The 26,744-nt window shown below is 54.3% G+C and overlaps 1 protein-coding gene and 1 non-coding gene across 2 annotated transcripts in view; one reads left to right on the forward strand and one right to left on the reverse strand.

The window, feature by feature from the left end:
- The first annotated feature begins 1,033 nt into the window (after positions 1–1,033).
- The window catches only part of THRA (thyroid hormone receptor alpha), a 30,804-nt gene continuing 5,093 nt past the window's right edge, over positions 1,034–26,744 (forward strand). Inside the window, exons 1-7 of the mRNA XM_055258198.2 lie at positions 1,034–1,245; positions 12,412–12,761; positions 15,095–15,162; positions 15,732–15,832; positions 22,481–22,628; positions 23,267–23,472; positions 25,369–25,515. Of these exons, the coding sequence (XP_055114173.1) occupies positions 12,709–12,761; positions 15,095–15,162; positions 15,732–15,832; positions 22,481–22,628; positions 23,267–23,472; positions 25,369–25,515 (723 nt within the window). The 5' untranslated portion in view covers positions 1,034–1,245; positions 12,412–12,708. The remainder of the gene's footprint in view (positions 1,246–12,411; positions 12,762–15,094; positions 15,163–15,731; positions 15,833–22,480; positions 22,629–23,266; positions 23,473–25,368; positions 25,516–26,744) is intronic.
- On the reverse strand, positions 21,326–21,398 carry TRNAV-UAC (transfer RNA valine (anticodon UAC)). Its single transcript has one exon. It is a non-coding gene; the product is annotated as a tRNA-Val (tRNA).

The raw sequence follows: 26,744 nt of genomic DNA on the forward strand, positions 1-26,744 counted from the left end.
CCGGCGGGGCCAGGGGGGTGCTGGGGTAATTAGGGCTCGGCCTGGCGCTAGGAGATCCTGAGATGAAAGGTGCTCTGGCGTCACTGGGTTGGTTTTATGTCCACGAATGCAGGTGTGTGGTGTATGTATGTGTGTTCTGGGGGTGGGGCTGGCGTGGTGGAGAGCTCTCCTTTGGGTTGGGTTAGGGGGTCCATTTGTATGCAGCCCACTGTCTTCCTTAGATTGACTCTGGTACCATTTGGATTTTTGTGGGAGCAAACATGGGGGGAAATACCACCACCCGGGAGCTAGGAATTGAGGGGGGTATGGCAGATCTTGTCCCCTCCCCGAGCTCAGGAGAGGGAGCAGATTGTTGGGGAAATGGCTGGTGACAGAGAATAGAAAGAGCCTATATGGAGAAGGGTGACGTTGGAAAGGGGAGGCAGTGGATCGGTATTGATGTTAGAAATGAGAGGGGAGGGAGGTAACGGGGAATGAACCCCCACAAGGATTAAAAACGTAAGATGATTGAAGTTAAAAGGACATCAGGGGTCACCTGCCCAGCCCTCGCAGCTGAAGCTTGAGGAAGCTCTGCCCCCGACAGCAGTGGCGATTTGTCAAGGTCACACAGTGAGTTACTGGCGGAGAAGGGACCCGAACTCCCAAACAAACTCTACACCTGCAAGCGTTTGGTGTTTAGACTTTCTCCCCAATGTATAAGGTGCAGGCGGCTCGTCGATACTTCCTCCTCCACCCTCACGGTGCATACCCGAAAACCCCCCAATTCTCCCGGCAAGCAAAGGCTATTTTTTAATGACATCTTTTCCAAAATATGTCACCAAGTACCCACTCCTGCGGGAGCCGCCCGGGCTGGGGAGGGCGAGTCCGAGCGGGGCGGGGCAGAGGCGGCCGAGGGGCGGCCGGGCCTCTGGCGGGGGTCCCGGGGCGCGGCAGGGGGCGGGGGGCGGGGGCGGGCGGCGGCGAGGCGGCCTGCAGGGAGCAGCCGCGAGCCGGCCGGGCGCGCCGAGCCCGAGCCCCAGCCGGAGCGGGGCGGGGGAGGGAGGAGCCAGAGCGGCCGCCGCCTCTGCCGGAGGAGCCGCGGGGCCGCCACACTCGCCCCCCGCCCCCCCCCGCGCTCACTCGCACTCACACCCGGGCGCAGGAGGCGGGCGGCCCGGGCCCCACCGGCCCCCCATGGACGCCCCCAGTACGGGGCGCTGAGACCCCCGCGTCGCTGCCCAGCCCGGTCCAGCGCGCCACGCCGAGGTAAGGAGGAGGGAGCGAGGGGGCATTAATATGCAAATGCCTTGCGATTGATTATGCAAAGCCGCGGGGCTCCGTGGCCAGCTCCCAGGCGGGCTAGGGGCGCCCAGGGGGTGCCGGCTGCCAGCCTCAGCCTTTCCCGGCGCCCCAGTGACCCTGTCACGAGCCCCGGAGCTTGCAACTGACGCCCTGGGGAAGGGAGGTGTTGCTAGGAGGTCGGTGGGCCCCGGGTTTCGCAGGCGGAGATGGCGTCCGAGCCTCCCCCTGGAGGGCCCGCCCGGCCTCTGTCCGGCCAGTCTGCTGCGCATTCCCGGGCCGGGCCCCGTTGCCGGCCGCCGGAGCTCCCCCGCCCGCCGCGCCGCGGTTTGTTTACGGTGCGCCGGAGGCCTGCCCCCCCCCAGCCCCCACCCCTAGCCTCTGAGGCCCGAGTGGCCTTTGCAAAGCTGCCTCCAGCTGCGGAGGGCAGTATGAGTGCGGTGGCGGGGGTGGTCTTGCACGGGTCCGGGGAGAGGGAAGTCCCCCCCACCTTCACCCGCCTCCTGGTTGAGCATGGCTGTCTGGTTGCAACACTCCTAATTGCAAAAACGCGGCTGTTGGGGGGAATGTGTGTGTGGAAGGGGTGTACTTGGTGGTGCCTAGATGATTAGGAGAGTTGCTGGCTGGGGAGGAGAGGGAGAAATGGACCTGTGTGTGTGTGTACCCCACCTTGTTTCCCTCCCCTTGCAACGTGTCTCTGGTGCCCCTTCTCCATCTGGGGCCCTCCCTTGTCCAGCGTGAAAGAAAGGCCTGGGGGGATGACAGGGGCAATTGAAAGAACCACCGTTCCAGGGGTGGGGGTGGGGGACACAGAAGGAAAGCCAGTGAGGTGGGAGCCTACCCCTCAGTGCTGGCTTTGGCTCCAGGAGGGGGAGGGGATGAAGGGGGCTGTTGTCCAAAATGAGGGGGGAAGCAAAAGTGACACGCAGACACAGAAATATGTCCACACAGACAGCCACATGCACACCCAGGGACACCCAGGCAGACTCAAGGACAGGAGCTACTGGACACACCCACATGGGGACAAGGGAAGAGGCAGGCTGCTGCTGCACCGTGGAGCTCAGAGGGGTGGGATATACCCATGGGAGACCAAGAGCATGGGGACCGATCCATGCACATACCCACGCACAGGGTCACACGTAGATGCTGTCACACACTGGGGCAAGGAGGAGTTGCTGTCACCCACACATAAAAAGTCACTGTCACATGCATGCATGCACACAGAGCAGTTGCACACAGCAGCACAATTACAAAAGACCCTGTCACTCACAGGCACACACGTGCTCGCATGAGCACAGTCACACAGACATCATTGCTTGCCGTGACAGTCGCTGTCACTCAGTCAGATGCAAACACAGTTACACATCAACACATGTATACACAACTTAGCAACAAGTATATTCCTGGACTCTTAACTGTGGAGCTCTGAGGTTCTGTAGGCAACAAAACCCTTGCTCCCAAGAATATTAAACTTGGCTGTATGAAAAGGTGTTCCTGCGTAATGGTGCAAAGCATGCATTCCCAATTACATGTTCTTGGTCTCTATCGCTTGAGATACCACCCTACTAGACAGTGAGCTCTTGGAGACCTGGGAGAATCACTTAAAGAGCTCTTGATCCCCCTCAGAGCCTAGCACAAGGGCTGCTCTGTAAATACTTGTTAGTTGATTGACTGTGGAACCTGCAGACACAGGTGCACTCATTTGCACACGGTCCCCCGAACTCAGGTACAGAACGAGTTCACAAGGCCCAGGTCCCCACCGTTGCAGGTCCACACCAACAGTCGTGTCCACACAACCCCGGATGCACACAACTGCAGCCTGTGCAGCCAAGCACACACTTAGATGCACTGCACACAATCACAGACTTTTCCCCTTCAGCTTCCTCCTCCCCTTTTTCCTCTAGGCTCAGCCACTGTGCAGGAATGGGCTGTTTTGTTTTTTTTTTCTTTCTTTTAGAGGGACAGAGAAACAAGCGCAAAGACAGTGGGTTCAGGGGGGTTCCAGAGGGCCGAGTCATGGGCTCAAAGCAGTGTCCAGTGACTTCTAGAAGCTGGGATTCTCTTGACTGTTGGGGAAGGAGAGAGCTGCTCTCCTCCCTACCCTAAAAGCCCAGGGGTGTCTAACTGCCCCTGCTCTGAGTCATTTGCCTGGGTCTTTCCTGGGAACAGTCAGTCACCCCCAGCTGAGTTCCTGCGCCCCACCTTGAGTCTGGCCGTTTTTCCCACCTGGACCCTGCTGTCCAAACTTGGAAGCTTTCCTTAAGAGGCCATCGGCTGGCGAGTGTCTGTATGAGTGATGTGTACTTCTGACTTGGAATTTCTCTCTAACTCTCTCTGTTGCTCTGTCTTGCAGTGTCTGATTCTCTCTCTCTCTCCTTGTTTCTCTGCCAGTCTGTAACTCTCTCTCACCCTGTCGCTACCCCCCATCTACCCCTGTCCTTGTCTCAGAGCTGGAGACTGGCAGCAATGTTCTTCATACTTTTCCAGTTGTTAATGCCCAAGCTCCGCCCCTGTGCCCCCCCCCCCCCGCCCCGCGCAGCCTCTGGGGTCAGCTTGAGGTTGGGGTGGGGGGCGGGGGGCTCAGCTGGCTGCTCAGGACTTCCTGCACTTCCTTAGTGCTGCAGCTGTAGCCAGCAAGTTTTAGGGGCTGGGAATGGGGGAAGGGGGGGGTCAGCCACTGCCCATGCTGACCCCTCGGGCCTGCGTGTCTGGAGACACCAGTTCTGTGGGCACCCTCGGGGTGCAGGCTGCAGCCAGCTAGCAGCTCTTAAACAAGCCAGTGAAGAGGCTCCCCCCACACTGGCCCAAGCTGGGAAAGAACCGCCCCCATGGGCAGTAGCGGGAGCTGGCAGGACCCTGCTGAGTTGGGTCCTCTGCAGGGCTCACAATGGCCTTTCTCCACACCCCTGGCAGCTGAGGCCCACCTCAGAGATGCCCAACAGCTGTGTCCTTTTTGCCCAGCCTCAGGGCCTGGTTCTGAGGGCACAGCTGCCCAGACTAAGTGTGTACTAAGCGAGGCCCCCCAACCCGTAAGTGCAGGTTCCAGCCTAGAAGGGGTACCTCTTCCAGAGAGGGAATTTGAGGAGGGGGAACTCGGGCAGGAGACATCGAGCCCGGGGGCACCAAGCACTTCTCGCCATGCTCCCCTCTATCCTTGGCCTATTTGGAGGTGGAGGCACTTGGCAGAGAACCCACAGGGCACCTACAGAGGGGAAAGACTGAGGCTTGGTCTCAGGGAACACATAGCTGGATGAAAGAACAAGACATTGGGCCGGGCACAGTGGCTCACGCCTGTAATCCCAGCACATTGGGAGGCTGAGGCAGGTGGATCACCTGAGGTCAGGAGTTCAAGACCAGCCTGACCAAGATGGTGAAACCCCATCTCTACTAAAAATACAAAACTTAGCTGGGTGTGGTGGAGGGGTCCTGTAATCCCAGCTACTCAGGAGGCTGAGGCAGGAGAATCGCTTGAACCCAGGAGGTGGAAGTTGCAGTGAGCCGAGATTGTACCACTGCACTACAGCCTGGGTGACGGAGCGAGACTCTGTCTCAAAAAAAAAAAGAAAAAAAGAGAAAGAAAAAAAAGAACAAGGCATCTGTCAAGCAGGTGATATGCCATCACAGCTAAGAACAGGGATGATGATGGTGATCATGATGGTCATGATTGACCTGGACTGCCTGGGTCTGAATCCCAGCTCTGTCATTCGCTGGATGTGTGACTTTGAGCAAGCGATTTAACTTCCCCGTTGCCTCATCTGTAAATTGGGGATGATCATATCTACCTCATTTAGCTTTTTTGAGGAAAAATGTTTTTAAAAGTGCCTAGTTCATAACAAACCGTATATGTGAGCGGTTGTGATGGGTGAAGGAAGCTGTGGGCCTGGGGTCTCCGAGATTTCTTAGAGAAGCTTAGTGGAGAATTGGATCTCCTAGACATCAGTGAGACTGGGGCCTGGGGCAGTGGGTCTCCAATTTCCAGCCTTCTCACCGTCATGTAATCTTTTCCTCCCAGACAAATTTTTGCAACCTGGAATGAGTGTATGGGAAAGAGCCTAAGGCAGGCCCCTCTGCCCCACCCTCCTTTGACCCTCGCCCTTCAGCTTACAAGGAGCCCTTGGCCCCTCAGCCTGGGACACACCCCACCAGCTAGGGGCACCTGCATAAATCTTTGGGCATCACTGCATCTCTGTTCAGAGTCTGAGCCCGGGGGGTGGGAGAGAGAGAACAAGGAAAGCTGTCCCCTCTCTTTCTTATGTGTGGGCTCAAAGAGGAGGCAGTGCCCTTCCTCCCTCCTGGGAGCCCAGCATTGGTCAACCAGGACCCAGCCCTGGCGATAGGCACCAGATTCCCCTCCCCTCCATGGAGTGGTACTTAGTGTGAAAGGTGGTGGCAGAGAGAAACTGAGGCACTGAGTAAGGACCAGTGTGGTGGGCACAGCACTTTGAGATCCAGCATCTGTCCTGGGTTGCCTCTTTCCCTTTGTGAGTCTGGTGATCAGGATCCCCTCTCCAAACCCCTTTTACTTAGCCCTGCCCCTCAAGGTGAAGCAAGGACAATGGGAGGATACCCTGTAGGGGTGACGGGAAGCCTTTGGAGTGGGAACCAATCTCAACTCCAGTTCTCAGCTGGGCGCAGTGGCTCATGCCTGTAATCTCAATATTTTGGGAGGCCAAGGCGGGAGGATCACTTGAGGCCAGTAGTTCATGATCAGCCTGGTCAACATAGTGAGACCCCATCTCTAAAAACAACTTTAAAAAATTAGCCAGGCGTGGTGGCGCATGCCTGTGTTACCAGCTACTTGGGAGGCTGAGGCCGGAGGATTGCTTAAGCCTGGAAGGTCGAGGCTGCGGTGAGCTGTGATTGTGCCACTGCACTCTAGCCTGAACAACAGAGTGAGACCCCCCACACACACATCCTCTCAAAACAAACAAAAACCAAACCAAAAGAAAACAAAACAAAAAACCCAACTCTAGTTCTCATGGCTGCAAAGGTGTCTAGGGGACTTTGGAGAACTGTTGTGTCCCTTGGGGAGGGAGGCAAGCATGACCACGGTGGGAAGATCACTGGCTGGGAGTTGGGAGGCCTGGCTTTTGACATCGCTAGTTGTATGACTTTGGGCCTGGGTTTTCATTATCTAGAGACAATGGTTCCTGTCTCACTCAGGTTGAGGGCAAATAACACAAGGTGGGATGCCCCTGTGTTCAATCCATGTTGCATCCTGGCATGGTGAGCAATGCCTGTGGATTCTCCTTTTTTCCCAGGGACTGGCACATGCCAGGGTGGGGCATACACATGCTGCCTGGAACCAGAGACAGTTCTCAGTCTCTCACTGAAGTATCTGGGGCTGCTGTGTGGTGGGGGCACATGTGGTTCCACCCTGGTGTCACTTGGCAGGCCAAAGCTGGGGTCATAGGGACCTCACTCCAGTATGCCATTGCATGAGGTGGTCCAGAGGGAGGGTCAGAAGTTTGCTGGGTAGACAAGGGAAGCAAGATGGGTGTTACTGGTTCCCGGGAAATACTATCCTTGCTTCCCTGTTATGGGGGTGGGCGTTAAAGGTTGGTACCAAAGCCACAGCCATGCCCCTCAGCAGTGGCCAAGAGCAGAATGGTTGGACCAAGCCCCTGGCCCACCTCCTCCTCCTCCTCTCTTCCTCTTCTAAGGAAGAGATCGGCTCTTGGCTCCCAGAGCCCCAGCTGCCTGTTTCTTTTTCTCTTTTACCAGGCATGGGGGTGGGGAAACAGGGGAACCGAGGCTTTGGTGTCTTTCGGCATTTTTGTACACATCAGTGAGTGGGTGTGTTGTGCACGCATCCATGTGAGAGTGTTTTTGTGCATGTGTGGGCTGGGGAGGGCTCTGAATATCTCCTGGAACGGTACCCAGAGCCCTGTGGCTCTGCGCATGCGGGGTGAGTGTGTGTGTCTGCACGTGTCCGTGTGTGTGCCGGAGACTCAGCTGCATTCACGCGCGCGCTCTCTCCCTCCCTCTCCCTCTCTCCCTCCCTCTCTCTCTCCCTCTCTCCCTCCCTCTCTCTCTCCCTCCCTCCCTTCCTCTTCCCTCTCCCTCTCTCTCCCCCTCCCCCCTCTCTCTCTCCCTCCTTCTCTCCCTCCCTCTCTCTCTCTCTCACACACACACACACTCTCAATCTCTCTCTCTCTCTTCCCTCCCCCTTCCTCCTTCCTTCCTATTCCCTCCCTCCTCCCTTTCTCTCCCTGTCTCTCTATCTCTGTCTCTGTCTCTGTCTCTCTGCCTCTGCCAGTTCTGCTTGGTTAGGGGCTAGCTCCAGCCTCTGGGGTGCTTGGGAGAACATCCCTGCCTGTCTTTCCCCCTCCACCATTCCCTCCCCTCCTGGGCCATGCTCCTCAGGGCTTGCAGGCAACTTCTTTTACTGCCTTAGATGAGGGAGTGAGGAGGGAGGACCCCAAGCCTTGTGCCCATAGTGCCATCTGCAGCAAGTGCCTTGGCCCCGTGACATTCATGCCTCCAGCATTCAGCTGCCCCAGCTCCCAGCTCCAATTACCCACTGGCTGCTGGGGGAGGGTGGGGAGAATGTGCTGTGCCCAGCTTGGGGGTGCTCCTGCTTCTGCTTTCTTGGCTACTTGGATCTCCTGCCTCCATTCCTGAGGGGAATTGGGCAGGGGGGGCGTGAAGTTCTGTGGGCTGATAAGGAGGGGCTGAGTTCTCCAGCATGGGTGTGGGCATGACCACCCATCAGTGGTCATGGGGGATGGATGTGACCTGGGAGGAGACCTCCAGACCTGGGCACCCACCTTGATGCCTGGCTGGAGCTGGCCTGGGCAGGAGGAGGGAGAGGAGAGCAGCAGGTGGGTGAGGCTATGGGGGAGCCGGGTGGGAAGCACAGTCTTTGATGTTAATACTGGGCATCTGGCCCAAGTCAAGGCTGCTGTTTATGTCTTTCTGTCTCTGACCTGCAGGGGGGGTTTCCTGTTATATTCTTTTGGGGCGGGGTGGGGAGGATCCTTTGTTTAAGTAACCAATCTCCCCCTTATGAGGATCCCCACCCCATCTCCCATTCTCTAGCCTCTAAGGTCCCACAGTGGCTAGGTGATGAGTCACTGCCCCCCAGCTCCAGAACCTGTCTCCTGGGGGCCCAGTGAGAGCTCACCAAGGGGTGCCGCCTCCCCTCCTCCTGTCTCCCCCATGCCTGCCAGGCTGGGGCCCTGAGTCTGTGTGTACTCCTCTGCCACATCACACCTGCCAAATAGTACCTTCCTTCCCGCCTTCACTCCTCCTCTCCTTCCTGGCACTAGGATAACAGAGAGTTGGGTGGGGCAGCCCTGCTCAATACCTGAGAATAGAACAGGGGGTATGGGAAAGGAGAGGGAGTCCCGGTCCTAGAGAGGCCTCTGCCCCTCAGCATGGGGGCACGTGTTGCTGCTGCAGCACTGCCACCACCACAGACTCCCAGGGGCCCTTGGTGTGGGTGGCTGCCTGTGGTGCCCGTGTTGGCATGGGGGCAGTGCTGCCGACAGATGCCTGTGCCCATGCATGCCCATTTATGTGTTTGGGCCACGGCAGCTGTCCCGGCCCCTCAGCATCGCCCTTCCTGGCTCCCATGGTGGGAGGCTGGGTGATCAGGAGTGGGTGGTGGGGGAGGGATCTCCCCCCACCCTAGCAGCAGGCAGAGGGGAAGGGGAGAGGGAGGTGTGAACCTACCCACAGAACTATTAATAGCCCACATGCCAGGCCACCAAGAACCAGCTGTCACCGTGGAAACCATTCCTACGCCCCCCTCCCCCCAGCCTGCATGGGGTGGGACTTAGACAGGGTACGAAGCCCCCCCACCCATCTTTCTTTGTTACCTTTCTCTCTTTGTCTCCCCTCCTTCATGTGTCTCTCCTCCCTTTATCTGTCCTCCTTTCTACCTCACCCCTTCTCCCCATCCCCCATCTCTGGCTCCCCTTTCTTCCTCTCCCTCTACTGCCTTGTCACCCCTAGCTCTACCCCAGCCCTGTCCCATTTCTTTGTTCTTCCCCTCCTCCCTTCTTCCCTCTTTCCCCCACCAGCCTTTTTACCCCTCCTCCCATCTTTGTACCCTTTTCTCAGCCGCCCCGCATGTACGTGTCCCTGTGGCTGGCAAGGAGGGCTGGGCTTTCTTCAGAGCACTAAGGACAAAGTTCAGGGGCCCCAGAAAGGTGGGGCCAAAGCCCAGAGCAGATACGCAGGAGGATTAATATGGGTAGTATTGGGGGTTAGGTCCTGGGGACAGAAACTCCCCTCTGGCAGCCCCAGGAGTCCTTTGGGGGTGTCCTCAGATCCACAGGACTGCAGACTGGGACAGCCTGGCAGTGGGAACCTGGCGGGGCGCCTGTGGATGCCGCATTGGCCCCGTGTCCCTGTCCCCCCATGGCAGAAGTACTTAAGCTTAATGAAATGCTTCCCCCTCCGCAGGCACTTTGCCTACACTGTCACCCAGCAGCTCTTATCTCACAAGGAGGGAGTGGGTGGCCAGGCCAGCCGACAGGTGGGTCTTGCTGTCCTGCTGTCCAGCCTGGGCACAGAACCCCACAGCTCCACCCCCTCGGCCTCCTTGGGGCGGGGCCTCCCTCACCTCTGCAGAGGAGGTGCCGGGAAGGAGTTTGGGGAGTTAAGTTGGACTCTGGAGGAGGGGAGAGAGGCTGCCCTTCAGGGTGGGTACCCTTGCCCCATGCCCCTTACCTGCTGACCTTTTTCTGCCCGTGGCTAACACAGGCTCACGTGGTGTGTGTCTCCCCACATGCTGGGCCCTCTGCCTCGCCTCTGTATCACTGCAAAGGCCCAAGTGTGTCCCTGGAGAGATGCCAAGGAGTCCCCAGGGGTTCCAGCCTCTTTCTGGGTACCCAGTGAGGGTGCCCTAGGCAGCAAGGGCAGCACCTTGCTCCTCTGCCCACTACCAGGGGCTGACTGTAGCCTGGGCTGCACTGCCCAGCACCGGGGCACCATTCAGTTCAACAGAGGGGTGGGGCAGAGAGCGAGCCTGCCCCTCCCCCCAGCGGGCACGTGCAGGCCCTTGGCAGTACCCAGACACATTTGGAGTTAAGGCTGGGCAGGAGAGAGGGAAGGGGAAATAAACATGGTGGCTTAGGTTGGCACTGCCCCAGGTCTGCAATGTAGCAACTGGTAAGTGGCAAGGGCCTGGGGGAGGGGGCCCTCAGGAGCCCTGGCCTGGGGCAGGAGCTGCCCATGCCATGTGGCTGCCACTGGTGTTCCCTGCCTGGCCCAGCCCACAGCAGCCAATGCTCATTCCTGCACACACTGGTCCTCCTCGGCTGCCCCCAGGGCCTGCTCCCCGGGGCTGCCCCTCTCTCAGCATGCCCACTCCTGTGCCTGCCTCCTCCCCTCCCCGGGGGCGCTTGGGCCTCCGGCTGGCGAGTGGATTTTTCCAGCTTCTGTAAACAAGTGGTGGCAGTGTGCCAGGCGGGCAGGAGACAGGCGGGGGCAGCACCACAGCCAGGGTGTGCCAAGCACCGAGGCACAGCCTGGGGGGCAGAAGGAGACACCCAGACCCGGAGAGAGAGACATTCAGACACAGACAGACAGACAGACAGACATATGCAGGCAGCCTCGCTGGACGTGGAGTTAGAAGATTGTCCTCTATTGTCCAGCCCAACCCCCGTAGCGGCCCTCGCCCCCTGCCCCTCACTGTCTGGCTGAGAGCATTAGGCCCCAGTGTCCAGCCCCTGGGCCTCCCCACCCACTCCTTCTCCTCCCCAACCTCCACCCCTTAGGGCTGGCTACGCCATTATAAATTTATAACAGGAATTTCTCCACAAGCCAAGAAAAACTTGACCTACTTTCTTGATGGCTCCCTGGGCTAAGGCTCCCTGCTCATGCCCCCCCACCCCAGTCTCCTGTCCAGCCCCCATTGCCCAGTCCTGGTCTGGGGTGGGTATCAGAGGCAGAACGGGCCACTTTTCTGTGCAATGCCCATGCTCTCCACACTACCGGCTTGCTTGGGTGCAGAGGCCCCGTCCTGCTGCTGGCCCTGCCCAATCCCCTGACTTATCTCCCTCTCTCTTCCCACCCTGGCTCCTTATCAGCTCCTGGGGGTGGGGCCAGGGGGCCTAGGGGTGAGGTCTCCTATGCAGCAGCCACGTGACAGAGGTCGAGGTCGTATGTCGGGGAGCTGTACCCTTTGTCCCCCTCCTACCCGCCACACCTGCCTGTGTGCACACAGACAGTAAGCCACAGGTCTGCAGCCCAGGGTCAGAGGTGAAATGCCGTAGGAATGGTGGGCCCAGCTTGGCACTGCCCTGGACTCCAGGTAGCAGAACAAGGCTAGCATTAGGGCCAGGCTGTGAGGCTTATCCCACAGCCACCTGCTTACTAGCTGTGTGAACTTGAGTGAATGACCAAGCTTTCTGAGACTCAGTTTCCTCATCGGTGAAGTTTTCGTGCCCGCTTTGGAAGGTACAGATTCTCTCTCCAGCTAACGTGTGTTAGTTTCCTTTCCTTTCCCCCTTGCCATCCTGGTCGATAGCAGCTCAGCTAAACCAATTGAGAAGTCTGGTCCTCTGCCTGGGAAGTGGGATTCGAGACCTTGCGTGGGAAGCTCTGGAGTCCCTGAGGGGCCAGAGTTGGGGATCATAACTTGGCCGGCAGCATGGGAGGCCAGTTCCCCACAGCTTTCAACATCTCTCTCTATTAAGGCACAAAGATAGGCATTCACGCTCACTGCGTGCTGCTCTATGTCCCACCCTTCCTTCACAGATACCCCCCCTGCCTATGCTGAAAACTGCTTGTCTCTGGTCCCCTCTTGCCCCTATAATACAGACGAGTTTCAGGAAAGCTTTTCTAGAGTGGTGGTAACAATAGCTAGTGTTTAATAGATGCTCATTAAGGGCCAGGCATTTGTCTGAATATGAAGACTGAGACATATTACTTAGTACGTGAATGATCTCATTCTCTCCCTCCATTCCTTCCCATGTCTGGGGCTTAGAAGGTGGATCTCCAATCTCGCCTGCTGTACCTGTGATCTAAGGGATTATCCTGGACTCCTCTCTATGCCTGCCCTTCCTGCGCGCTGCTGTCTTGTTATGGGACCCCAAAGCCGCAAATGTTGCCACCAAAGGGATCCTACCCACCTTCCTACCGTGACACTTTCTTACCCCTGCCTCTGTCTTCTCTCCACAGGGATCTCTGGACAGGACAAGACTCCGAAGCTACTCCCCCAGCACACAGCCCGGGACCCACAGACCCAGCTTGCCCCCAGCCCTCTCACCTGCCACTCCCTGGCCCCTCCCACCGCCCGCCCCCCTTGGGGCGCAGGGCATGGTGTGAAAGGCCAAGTGCTGAGGCGGGTGTCATGGGTGCTGTGCCCTAGGGCCTGGGTGGCAGGTGGTGGGTGGCCTGTGGGCGTGCCGGGGGGGCCAGTGTGCCCACCCCAGTCTCTTGGCGTGCTGGAGGGCATCCTGGATGGAATTGAAGTGAATGGAACAGAAGCCAAGCAAGGTGGAGTGTGGGTCAGACCCAGAGGAGAACAGGTAATGGGTTCAGCAACTAGGTCATGCCAACTCCTAAGCAGCAGGCATGGGCACCTGGCTAAGCTCTCCTTTAGGCACCGCCTTTAAGCACCTCTGTGGGATGGACGTGAGGCCAGCAAGCCTTCTGCCTACCTTTGTCTGGCAGATGAGGTCATGTTCAGATGTGACAGGCACTTGGGTTGAGAGATGCTCATTTTGAAGCGGGGAGTGATACAGAGCAATTACAGGGAGCACAAAAGGGGCCCTTCCCTAGACATTGCTGGGCAGTCTCAGATGCCCCTGACGTCCCCTCCACCATTGCTGCCCTCACCTTGAGCATGTGGGATCCAAACAGCCTTGCTATTTTCTTCCTCTCCCTACCAGCCCATTTACTATCTGACCACAAGTGTGTTGTCCACAAGCTGCGGTTCACGTAGTATGACATTTCAGGGCACATGCACCAGTAACTATTGGTCATAGCCCACGCTTATATTCGGAATCTACTGGGAGCCCCACAAGCTCTTCCTTGTTCATGGTCAAGGGCGGGCACTGCGATGGGGCTCCTCCCAGAAAGTGCACGCCAACCATGATGGTTTTGCTTCCACGTGGGTGAGGTGTCAGCCCTGCACATACACCAAGGGATGGTTACCTATGATCTGCATTGCCCTTGAGGAGCCCAGAGGGTCTCTGCCTTTTCCATCAGCTCCAAGTGGCACAGAGCTTTGTCCCAGTTGGCACGGTGCCCTGGGAGCTGGGTACAGACTGTGCCTATGGCCAGGGAGAGGGTGGGGGTGGGGGTGCTCCGGGGAGCAGTGTGGCTGACTGTTGCCTAGGAGATCAGATCCCGAGCCAGGAAGCCAGAGGCCTGGCCAGGCAAAGCCCCAAGGCCCACAACTGGGTCCCTGGAGGGTAGAGGAAGTAGATGGAACTCACAGCTGGGCAGGGCATGGGGTAGCTCCCCTCCCCCAAAGCCTCACCCCAGGAAGGACTCTGAGGACCATCTGACCTGTCGCCATGTGGCTGTCACTTGCAGCCCCTGTGTCTCCCAGCTTAGGCTTCTGTGGGTCTGGAAGAGTCTGCCCCTAACGTTTGGAGAAAGGCAGGAATGCCAGTTCCCAGTACCCTAAGACTGCAGCCCCTCCCCCATCACCTTCCCCTCCCCCATGTCTATGCGCCACCTTGTGGCTATCTCTAGGACTACACTCAGGAGGCTGTGAGTCTGGTGGTAACTGCTGAAGCCGCTAGCTCAACTGGGGCCTAGGTGGCCTGAGTTCCCCTGCACCCAACCCTCTGGAAGGCGTGAGGGAGACCTGACCTTTCAGCCTCGTAGGAAGTAGACAGGAGTAATCCCCAGGGGGCGTGGAGCACAGGGCTGTCTGTGACTGTGACCCTGGGCAAGGTCACTGTGTCAGTGTGTTGGGAGCTGCATCCGGCTCCAGGAGGAAGGGGCCTGCAACATGCCACACGCAGGGTGGGTGTGGGAGGTTATACAATCCTTGCATGCATGTAGAGGGCTTATGTAACCTGTGTGCACCGAGGTTATGTAACATGTATGTGGAGAGCCTGGCAACATATATGTGCAGTGGCTGAGGGTTGCTAATAATACGTTGCACACAGGAGCTCAGTCCCGGCTCTGACTCCGGCTCATGGTGTCACCAGGCACAAGTAGGGTCTCAGTTTGCTGCTCTGTTAAATGGAGGCTGTGCAGAGGGTGTAGTGTTTCCTATTGCTGTGGGTTATTTAGCATGTGTGTACGACCTGGAGCTCAAGCAATACGTGCACACTGGAGGGACGAGGGTGGTTTTATGAGGTGCCTGTGCAGAGTGTTGTGTAACACATGGGTATATCCTAGAGGTTGTATAGCACATTTAAGAATGCCCTGAAAATTTCACAGATATGTCAGCCCTGGTGCATACTCACCATCCGTGGGTTTATAATGAAGGCTACATGGTTATTCATCTGTGCTGGTGTTATGTTGCATATGTATATGTGTGTTCTAAAGGTTACATAGCTTTAAGCATATCCTGAGAATTCTTCCAGCGTATTTGTCATGTACTGAAAGATGAGGATGTCCTGCGGATTATGCGTGCTTCAGGTCTTCTGGAGGGTGAATGCATGTGTGTTGGGGCTCTAGAATATGCTTGTGCCACAGCCAAGCCCCTTATCTCTCTCCCCTGCAACTTCCAGATAACTGGACCCTTTTAAGCATTGTCAGCTGACCCTGGGGGGCGGGAGGTAGAATGAGGACACAAAATGGAAAGAATCAGGCCTTGGGGGATCGTATAAGCCTCTTGGATGAGAAAGGGGCTGCCCGAAGACTGCTCTGTGATTCTGCCCACTTTGCCTCCATCCAGTGCCAGGTCACCAGATGGAAAGCGAAAAAGAAAGAACGGCCAATGTTCCCTGAAAACCAGCATGTCAGGTGAGGCTGGCTGTGTGTGCCCCTTCTCCACGTCCCCAACCCCACCAAACCCGGTCAGGGCTCCTCTGGACCTGGACGTGGAACAGTAGTTCCTGTGTTCCCTGGGGGGAGCCTCCTAGAGGGCTTGGGATGGACTTGTCTGGGGGTGAGAAAGGTGATGTGGGATGTGCCCAGCTTTTGAGGGTGGATTAGGTCAGGAAGGCCTCTTCCCTCTTCCCCTAATACCCTCATCTGAGGCCCTACCAGAATCAGGGCCTGAGCTGAAGGACTGAGGGGCTATATTATCCCTAGTGAGCAGCTGACATTTATTTTTCCCTCTCCACCATCCTCTGCCTTGTAGATAGATCAAGAAGAAAGCCCTGAATGGGCAGTCAGAAGAACTGAGATTCTTCATACTCTTAGGGCAGAGATAGACAGGTTCACCTCATGTCTCTCTAGTATTCTACCAGGGAGGCTGGGCTAGGAGAGGGGCCAGAAACAAAAAGTTGAGGGATGGGGAAAAATGTGAGAGCCTCTCTGCTGGGACTCCAAGCCATGCCTGCCTTCCTCCATCCTTTCCTTCCTGCCAGGGTATATCCCTAGTTACCTGGACAAAGACGAGCAGTGTGTCGTGTGTGGGGACAAGGCAACTGGTTATCACTACCGCTGTATCACTTGTGAGGGCTGCAAGGTATGGAAGCTACATCCTGCCCCTCCCCTGCCACCTGAGCCCCCATATTACTCCCTATGTCACCTAAAGCCCACCTGTTAGGTCATCACTTTTTTTTTTTTTCTTTGAGACAGTCTCATTCTTGTCCCCCAGGCTGGAGTGCAGTGGCGCGATCTTGGCTCACTGCAACCTCCGCCTTCAGGTTCAAGTGATTCCCCTACCTCGGCCTCCTGAGTAGCTGGGATTACAGGCATGCACCTCCACACCCAGCTAATTTTTTTTTTTTTTTTTTTTTTTTTTTTTTTTTGAGATGGAGTCTTGCTCTGTCCCCCAGGCTGGAGTATAGTGGCGTGATCTCTGCTCACTGCAAGCTCCACCTCCCAGGTTCACGCCATTCTCCTGCCTCAGCCTCCCGAGTAGCTGGGACTACAGGCGCCCGCCACCATGCCTGGCTAATTTTTTGCATTTTTAGTAGAGACGGGTTTTGCCGTGTTAGCCAGGATGGTCTTGATCTCCTGATCTCGTGATCCGCCCGCCTCGGCCTCCCAAAGTGCTGGGATTACAGGCTTGAGCCACCGCGCCCAGCCCAGCTAATTTTTTTTGTATTTTTAGTAGAGACGGGGTTTCACTATGTGGCCAGGCTGGTCTCGAACTCCTGACCTCAGGTGATCCACCCGTCTCGGCCTCCTAAAGTGCTGGGATTACAGGCGTACCTGCCTGGTTACTTTCTCTTCTCTTATTCATTCATTTGCTCATTCATAACTCCTCCTCTGCCACTCATAGGAAAATTGCCTAACTTCTTTGAGCCTTAGTTTCAGTTTCTTCATCTACAAAATGAGGATAATCATTCTCTCTACCTTATAGCATCGTTGAGAGAATTAAATAGGTTGGGAGATAATTCACTTGAAGTGTTTAAAACAGTGCCATTGGGTGCTGTGGCTCGTGCCTAAAATCCCAGCCCTTTGGGAGGGAGGCCAAGGCAGGAGCATCCTTTGATCCTAGGAGTTTGAGACCAGCCTGGCTAACACAATGAAACCCTGTCTCTACAAAATTAAAGAAATTAGCTGGGTGTGGTGCCACATGCCTGTGGTCCCAGCTACTCAGGAGGCTGAGGTGGGAGACTGCTTGAACCCAGAAGGTCAGGGCTGCATTGAACAGTGGTGGCGCCACTGCACTCCAGCCTGGGTGACAGAGCAAGATTCTGTCTCAAAATAAAATAATAAAATATAAAAAATAAAATAGTGCCATGCGCATAAGAAGCATTTGATAAATGCCAGCCATCACCCATTCATTCAGTGTATTATTAGGTGTGAGAGTGTAGTACGTACCCTGCCCTCAAGCTGCTCACAGCCTGTCAGAGAGAGACACAACTTGAAACAAACATCAGTGTTATTCAAAATGTGGTTCATGGACCACCTGTCCTACTAGTTAAAGTGCAGATTCCCAGCCTTCATCTTTTTTTTTGTTTGTTTTTTGTTTTTTGTTTTTTTTTTTTTTTTGAGACGGCATCTCTCTCTGTTGCCCAGGCTGGAGTGCAATGGTGTGATCTCGGCTCACTGCAACCTCCGCCTCCCAGGTTCAAGCGATTCTCCTGCCTCAGCCTCCCGAGTAGCTGGGACTACAGGCACCCGCCACCATGCCCAGCTAATTTTTATATTTTTAATAGAGTCAGGGTTTCACCATGTTGGCCAGGATGGTCTCAATCTCTTACCTCGTGATCTGCCCGCCTTGGCCTCCCAAAGTGCTGGGGTTACAGGCGTGAGCCACTGCGCCCAGCCTGCCCAGGCTTCATCTTAACCCTGCTCACTCAGAGCCCTTTTGTGGAGCCCAGGAATCTTCCTTTTAACAGAATCCCAGAGTGTTTCCAATGCACCTGAAAGAGCGAGAGCCAGTACTGGGGGTGTAGTGGGAGGTGGGAGCACAGAGGAGAAGAGGACAGCAGGTTCTTCCCAGCAGAGGGGATGACAAGGTCATAGACTTTGGGAGGCCTAATTGTTTTGTTTTGTTTTTTTTGAGACGGAGTCTCTCTCTGTTGCCCAGGCTGGAGTGCAGTGGCGCAATCTTGGCTCACTGCAACTCCACCTCTCGGGTTCAAGCAATTCTCCCTGCTTCAGCATGGGTAGCTGGGATTACAGGCACCTGCCACCAAGCCTGGCTAATTTTTGTATTTTTAGTAGAGATAGGGTTTCACCATGTTAGCTAGGCTGGTCTCGAACTTCTGACCTCAGGTGATCTGCCTGCCTCTGCCTCCCAAAGTGCTTGAGAGGCCTAATTAGATTTCACTTTGATCATTTCAGCCTGGATAGCCTTTCCAGGATCACCTCCTAAAAATGCAAGGCCTTCCAAGAAACAGAATTATTTAAATCCCAGCACTTTGGGAGTCCAAGGCAGGCAGATCACGTGAGGTTACCGCACCCGGTAGCACTGTTTTAAACACTTCAAGTGAATTATCTCATTTAATTCTCCCAACAGTGCTATAAGGTAGATAAAATGATTATCCCCATTTTATATATGAAGAAACTGAGACTCAGAGAAGTTAGGCAATTTTCTTGTGAGTGACAGAGGAGGGATTATGAATGAGCAAATGAATGAATGAGTAAGGTCAGGAATTTGAGACCAGCCTGGCCAACATGGTAAAAGCCTGTCTCTACTAAAAATACAAAAATTGACCGGGCGTAGTGATGTACGTCTGTAATCCCACCTACTTGGGAGGCTGAGGCAGGAGAATCTCTTGAACCTGGGAGATGGAGGTTACAGTGAGAGCGGAGAATTAAGTCACTGTACTCCAGCCTGGGCGACAGAGCGATACTGTCTCAAAATAAAAAAAAAAAAAAGAAACAGAATTATTTATATGTTAAAGGCCAGGTATAGTAGCTCACGCCTGTAATCCCAATAGTTTAGTAGGCCAAGGCAGGAGGATTGCTTGAGCCCAGGAGTTTAAGAACAGCCTGGGCAACATAGTGAGACCCTCTCTATACAAAAAAAATTTTAAAAGTAGGCAGGCATGGTGGTGCACGCACACCTGTGGTCCCAGCTACTCAGGCAGCTGAGGAAGGACAATCACTTGAGGCTGGGAGGTCGAAGCTGCTGTGAGCTATGATTAAGCCATTGCACTCCAGCCTGGGCAACAGAACAAGACCCTGTCTAAAAAAAAAAAAAGAAAAAAAGTTTAAGGCTTGAAGTTTCTCTCTCTTTCTTGATGTCAACCAAACCAAGACCATCAGGGATTTAGAGTTCCCTGGCGGAAGCAATACAATCCTTCTGGAAGCAATACAAACAGTGTAGCATAGAGAAAGGATCTTTTACTCTCACGGACATCTGAGTCCCAGGCAAGCACCCTGAAAAGACAGGGATGCCTTGGCCTCACCCTTGGAGAGTTTGATTTTGTAGTTCTGGAGTGAGGCCCAGGAATCTTCTTTCTTTGGTAGATGCCTTTGGTGATTTTTTTTTTTTTTCAAGACGGAGTCTCACTCTGTCACCCAGGCTGGAGTGCAGTGTCGCGATCTTGGCTCACTGCAACCTCTGCCTCCCAGGTTCAAGCACTTGTCCTGCCTCACCTTGCTGAGTAGCTGGGATTACAGGTGCCCGCCACCACACCCGGATAATTTTTTGTATTTTTAGTAGAGACGAGGTTTCACGATGTTGGCCACACTGGTCTCGAACTTCTGACCTCGTGATCCACCCACCTCAGCCTCCCAAAGTGCTGGGATTACAGGTGTGAGCCACCGCACTCGGCTGCCTTTGGTGATTTTAATGCCCCCTGGAATCTGAGAGCTCAGACGTTGGTGTCCCATACCTGAGGCCCAGTTCTGACTCTGCTGCCCACTGGCCACATGACTTTGGGCAAATTGCTTCATCTCACCAAGCTTCAGTTTCCTTGTCTGCAAAGTGGAGGCAGTAACATAGGGTTGTCCGGAGGGTTCACTGTGATGTTCCATGAAAGACAAGGCTTATCTTTTGGGGTTTTTTTGTTTGTTTGTTTGTTTGTTTTGTAATGGGATCTCTGTCACCTAGGTTGGAGTGCAGTGGTGCGATCATAGCTCACTGCAGCCTTGACCTCCTGGGCTTAAGCAATCCTAAGCAATCCTCCCACCTCAGCCTCCAGAGTAGCTGGGATTATAGGTGCACGCCACAACCCCTGGCCAATTTGTGTATTTTTAGTAGAGATGGGGTTTTGCTATGTTGGACAGGCTGGTCTTGATCTTGAACTCCTGGCCTCAAGTGATCTGCCTGCCTCGGCCTCCCAAAGTGCTGGGATTACAGGTGTGAGTCATTGCATCTGGCCAGCAAGGCTTATGTTTACTAAGTGACTGACACATTGTAAATGTGAAAAAATACTAATTCTTCATATTATTGCAATCATCTTGAGTTTTGAGGTGTTTCCTTTAAAATAAAGGTGAGGCTGGGTGCGGTGGCTCACGCCTGTAATCCCAGCACTTTGGGAGGCCGAGGTGGGCAGATCACCTGAGGTCAGGAGTTCGATACCAGCCTGGCCAACATGGTGAAACCCTATCGCTATAAAAACACAAAAATTAGCTGGGCGTGGTGGCGGGCACCTGTAGTCCCAGCTACTCGGGAGGCTGAGGCAGGAGAATCGCTTGTACCTGGGAGGTGGAGGTTGCAGTAAGCCGAGATCACATCACTGCACTCCAGCCTGGGTGACAGAGTGAGACTTCATCTCAAAAATAAAAAAAAAATTAAATTAAAAAAATAAAATAAAGGTGAATCCCAATGTAGAGAATTGGGATTCTAGAGTTCATACTCAGTCCCTTTCCTTGACTTTTTTGGTTCCCCTGTTTTATGAATTTTTGATACGGAGTCTTGCTGTCACCCAGACTGGAGTGCAGTGGCGCGATCTTAGCTGATGGCAAGCTCCACCTCCCAGGTTCACGCCATTCTCCTGCCTCAGTCTCCCGAGTAGCTGGGACTAAAATGCCCGCCACTGTGCCCGGCTAATTTTTTTGCATGGACAACAGGCAACATAGAATGGTTTTTGGGTCAGTGTTGTTTTTAGAGTCATTTAGCAAAATGGAAAATGAGGTTTTACTTGGATTTCCTTTTTTTGAAACAGAGTTTCGCTCTTGTTGCCCAGACTAGAGTGCAATGGCACAATCTTGGCTCACCGCAACCTCCGCTTCCCGGGTTCAATCAATTCTCCTGCCTCAGCCTCCTGAGTAGCTGGGATTACAGGCATGTGCCACCACGACCATCTAATTTTTTCTTTTTTCTTTTTTTTTTTTGAGATGAAGTCTCACTCTTGTCACCCAGGCTGGAGTGCAACGCGAGCTCTGCCTCCTGGGTTCAAGCGATTCTCCTGCCTCAGCCTCCCGAGTATCTGGGATTACAGGCACAGGCCCAGCTAATTTTTGTATTTTTAGTAGAGATGGGGTTTCACCATGTTGGCCAGGCTGGTCTTGAACTCCTGACTTCAGGCAATCTGCCCGCCTGGGCCTCCCAAAGTGCTGAGATTACAGGCATGAGCCACCACGCCTGGCCAAGGGGTGGACCCTGCCATGGTTCCACTGGGGCTCGAACCCAGGATCCTCTGCATGTAAAGCAGACATGATAACTGCTACACTATAGAACCGCATGCTCTTTTTTTTTTTTTTTTTGAGACGGAGTCTCATTCTGTCGCCCAGGCTGGAATGCAGTGGTGCGATCTTGGCTCAACTGCAACCTCTGTGTCCTGGGTTCAAGCAATTCTCTGCCTCAGCCTCCTGAGTAGCTGGGATTACAGGCACCCACCACCACGCCCGGCTAATTTTTTTTTTTTTGATACGGAGTCTTGCTGTCACCCAGACTGGAGTGCAGTGGCGCGATCTTAGCTGATGGCAAGCTCCACCTCCCAGGTTCACGCCATTCTCCTGCCTCAGTCTCCCGAGTAGCTGGGACTAAAATGCCCGCCACCGTGCCCGGCTAATTTTTTTGTATTTTTAGTGGAGACGGGGTTTCACTGTGTTAGCCAGGATGGTCTTGATCTCCTGACCTCGTGATCCACCCGCCTCAGCTTCCCAAAGTGCTGGGATAAGTATAGGCATAAGCGACTGCGCCCGGCCTATGCCTGACTAATTTTTATACTTTTAGTAAAGACAGAGTTTCACCATGTTGGCTAGGGTGACCTTGAACTCCTGACCTCATGATCCACCTGCCTCGGCCTCCCAAAGTGCTGGGATTACAGGCGTGAGCCACTGCACCCAGCCTCATGCCTGGCTAATTTTGTATTTTTAGTAGAGACAGGATTTCTTCATGTTGGTCAGGCTGGTCTCGAACTCCCGACCTCAGTTGATCCGCCCACCTCGGCCTCCCAAAGTGTTGGGATTACATGCGTGAGCCACCGCGCCCGGCGACTTGGATTTCCAAAGCTGCTATTCCTTAAGGCCTCACATTATCCCAGGTTCAAAGCTGCCTGCTCTAGACATCATTCCTACCTCTGCCACAAACACTACCCAGGCACCCCCAACCCCTCAGCAGCCTAGGGGCTGAGGGCATATATTTCTCAGGTCCTCGAGCCCAGTAATCTTGGGCTCATGGTGTCAGGAGGATGCCAGGTCCCCTCACTGATCTTGCCTTCCTTGCTCTCCACCCCTGACCCCTAGTGAACTACATGGTTGGTTCAGGAAGGGGAAGCCATGTCATGATCACAGCCTGCTCCATCTCCCCCAACCCCAGGGCTTCTTTCGCCGCACAATCCAGAAGAACCTCCATCCCACCTATTCCTGCAAATATGACAGCTGCTGTGTCATTGACAAGATCACCCGCAATCAGTGCCAGCTGTGCCGCTTCAAGAAGTGCATCGCCGTGGGCATGGCCATGGACTGTAAGGGGCCCAGGTGGAGGGAGTAGAGCCAGGTGGCCTGGGGTGGGGATGAGTTCTGGGAGGGCAGCTTCCTCCCAGGGCACCCTCAGAACCCACAGGGCAGAGTGGCAATCCAGTCTAGGTCAGGCTGAGGGCAGAATGTTCAGTGTCTCGGTCCCTGCTGCCCTCCTTCCTGCGCAAAAGGAAACAGGATCCCTGTGTGGGCCCCAGTGCCTACCTGCCTTACAACACTCAAGGGCCTTAGAGAGGGAGTCGTTTGGTAGAAAGAGCTCCTGGGCACCCACTCTAGCACACTGTTCTTGACTCCCAGCGAAGGCACCCCACTTCTAGATGAGACAGGGCATCTTCCATTGACTGGGGATTGGGTGGCAGGATCTTTGAATAACCACCATCACCATAATCCATTAGATCAGAACATGATGCTCATCTGGATCAGCCCAAACTGTTGTTGACATGGTCCTGGGGATTAATCATGATCCAGGTTGTGCTGCCCAACTGCTAGGTGATTTGGGAATTCATTTAGCCTCCATGGCCCTCGGTTTCCCCAACCTGTACTCTGGAAAGAGTAGTTTCCGGGAGCATTATGGAAAGGGGATGGAGGGTGCCATGCATCAGACCTTGTGCCTCTCTGTTCACAGTGGTTCTAGATGACTCGAAGCGGGTGGCCAAGCGTAAGCTGATTGAGCAGAACCGGGAGCGGCGGCGGAAGGAGGAGATGATCCGATCACTGCAGCAGCGACCAGAGCCCACTCCTGAAGAGTGGGATCTGATCCACATTGCCACAGAGGCCCATCGCAGCACCAATGCCCAGGGCAGCCATTGGAAACAGAGGCGGAAATTCCTGGTAAGGAGAAAGGGGGCATGGGGAGAGCAGCAGCCAGGTGGCAGGGAGAGGAGAGTGAGCTCGGAGTCTTGCCTCCTCCAGGAAGTCGTCTTAGTGTAATCCAACCCAAAATACATACTCTTCACACTTTTGCTGTCCAGATTTAATACACTTGTGTTTGTGTCCTTGCTGTCTGGACTGTGTCTACTCCATACAACTGGGAGCTCTATGAGGACAGGGCCTTGCCTTCCTCATCGAATTTCCAGGGAGTGGGGGCGACCATTCTTCTTTTTCCTGCCCATAGTGACTGGAAGGAGAGGGTAAGGATACAGTTATGTCACAGTATTTTTGAGCACCTGCTGGGTGCCAGACATTGTGTTAGGCCCTGGTCAAGCTAGTTGCTAAGTAAATGATGAGTTTGGGACCAGGTGCAGTGGCTCATGCCTGTAATCCCAGCAATTTATGAGACCAAGGTGGGAGGATCGCTTGAGCCCAGGAGTTTGAGACCAGTCTGGGTAACATACAGAGATCCCACCTCTATGAATAATTTTTTTTTTGATATGGAGTCTCACTCTCACCCAGGCTAGAGTGCAGTGGCATGATCTCGGCTCACCGCAACCTCCGCCTCCTGGGTTCAAGTGATTTTCCCGCCTCAGTCTCCCGAGTAGCTGGGATTACAGGCACCGGCCACCATGCCTGGCTAGTTTTTGTGTTTTTAGTAGACACAGGGTTTCACCATGTTGGCCAGACTGGTCTTGAACTCCTGACCTCAAGTGATCCACCCGCCTCTGCCTCCCGAAGTGCTGTGATTACAAGGTGTGAGCCACCATGCCCACCCTCTACAAATAATTTTTTTTTTTTTTTTTTGAGATGGAGTTTCACTCTTGTTGTCCAGGCTGGGGTGCAGTGGCACAGTCTTGGCTCACCGCAACCTCTACCTCCCGGCTTCAAGCGATTCTCCTGCCTCAGCTTCCCAAATAGCTGGGATTACAGGCGTGCGCCACCACACCCGGCTAATTTTGTATTTTTAGTAGAGACGGTGTTTCTCCATGTTGGTCAGGCTTGTCTGAACTCCCAACCTCAGGTGATCTGCCTGCCTTGGCCTCCAAAAGTGCTGGGATTACAGGTGTGAGCTACTGCTCCTGGCCTCTCTATGAATAATTTTAAAATTAGCTGGGCATGGGGGTGTGTGCCTGTGGTCCCAGCTACTCGGGAGGCTGAGGCAGGAGGATCCCCTAAGCCTGGGAGGTCGAGGCTGCAGTAAGCCGTGATTATACCACTGCACTCCAGCCCAGGCAACAGAGCAAGACCCTCTCTCAAAAAAAAAAAATGATCAGTTTGGGAGGAGATGGACAGTTGGCTATACGTGGTGAAGGAAGGCAGAAAACCAGCACCTGGGTCATGGTGGAGCATGCTGGAGGGTGGCACAGTGCACACCGTTAAGGGCACGGGCTCTGATTCCAAGCAGATGTGTAACAGTCATGAGTCAGACTGCCCAAGTTCAAACCCTGGTCCTACCACTTGCTGGTCATATGACTTTAACCTTATTATTTAGCTGCCCCATGCCTCAGTTTCCACATCTGTGAAATGGCGATTATTATAATTATTCCTTTTAGGATTATGGTCAGGATGAAATAAGACATGTAAAACATGTAGCCTGATGCCTGATCATATATTAAGTATTCAGTCATTATAGCTGCTACTACTGTTATTACCATTGTTATTATTAGCTGACTTGGAGCTCTGGTTCTGGTCTATTCTCTGCTCAAGATGAAGGAAAAGCTTTGGGGCTGGGACTCAGGCACCGGCGGCCCCTCTTCCCCAAGCTGCCTTGGAGCTCCCCCTGGTGGGCAGGGAGCCTCAGTGACGGGCTGAAAGGGGTCTGCAGCCCCAGCTGACCCCTGTCTTTCTCTCTAGCCCGATGACATTGGCCAGTCACCCATTGTCTCCATGCCGGATGGAGACAAGGTGGACCTGGAAGCCTTCAGCGAGTTTACCAAGATCATCACCCCGGCCATCACCCGTGTGGTGGACTTTGCCAAAAAACTGCCCATGTTCTCCGAGGTGAGTGGCAGAAGGGAGGAGAGATGTGGTGCTGTGTTGGAGGGAAACCTGCTCCCCTGGTCACCCAGTACAGGCTCATCTGAGGTTCTCTGGACAAGGAGCAATTCCTGTAGGTCAACATACACTCAGCACACAGGCACACATGCAGACACAGACACACCTAGCACACAGATACATACACAGACACACACACATACACACATGCATACACATACACCCAGCACACAGGCACACATGCAGACACATACACAGACACACACACATACCTAGCACACAGATACACAGACACACATACACACACATACACATACACCCAACACACAGACACACACACACAGCCCTAGCACACAGACACACACACAAATACATAGACATACACACAGACATATACACCTAGCACACACACACACATACAGACATACACCCAGCACAGAGGCACACACACAGACACACACACAAATACATAGACATACACACAGACATATACACCTAGCACACACACACACATACAGACATACACCCAGCACAGAGGCACACACACAGACACACACACAAATACATAGACATACACACAGACATATACACCTAGCACACACACACACATACAGACATACACCCAGCACAGAGGCACACACACAGACACACACACCTAGCACACAGACACACACATCTAGCACACAGACACATACACAGACATGCACATCCAGCACACACACACACACACACACACCTAGTACACAGTCACACACATTCACACCCCGCACACACACGGAGACACACACATAGCATACAGACACACAGATACATATGCAAACACACATACACCTAGCACAGAAACACACAAATACATACACAGACACACACCCTCCCAGCACACACATAGCACACAGACACACATACACAGATGCACACAGACACATACACGCCCAGCACACACATAGCACACAGACACACATACACAGATGCACACAGACACATACACGCCCAGCACACACATAGCACACAGACACATACACGCCCAGCACACACATAGCACACAGACACACATACACAGATGCACACAGACACATACACGCCCAGCACACACATAGCACACAGACACACATACACAGATACACACAGACACATACACGCCCAGCACACACATAGCACACAGACACACATACGCAGATAACACACAGACACATACACGCCCAGCACACAGACACACGCCAGGGTCTGGCTGCTCT

The sequence above is a fragment of the Symphalangus syndactylus genome, chromosome 20, assembly GCF_028878055.3.
Source record: "Symphalangus syndactylus isolate Jambi chromosome 20, NHGRI_mSymSyn1-v2.1_pri, whole genome shotgun sequence".
NCBI lineage: Eukaryota > Metazoa > Chordata > Mammalia > Primates > Hylobatidae > Symphalangus > Symphalangus syndactylus.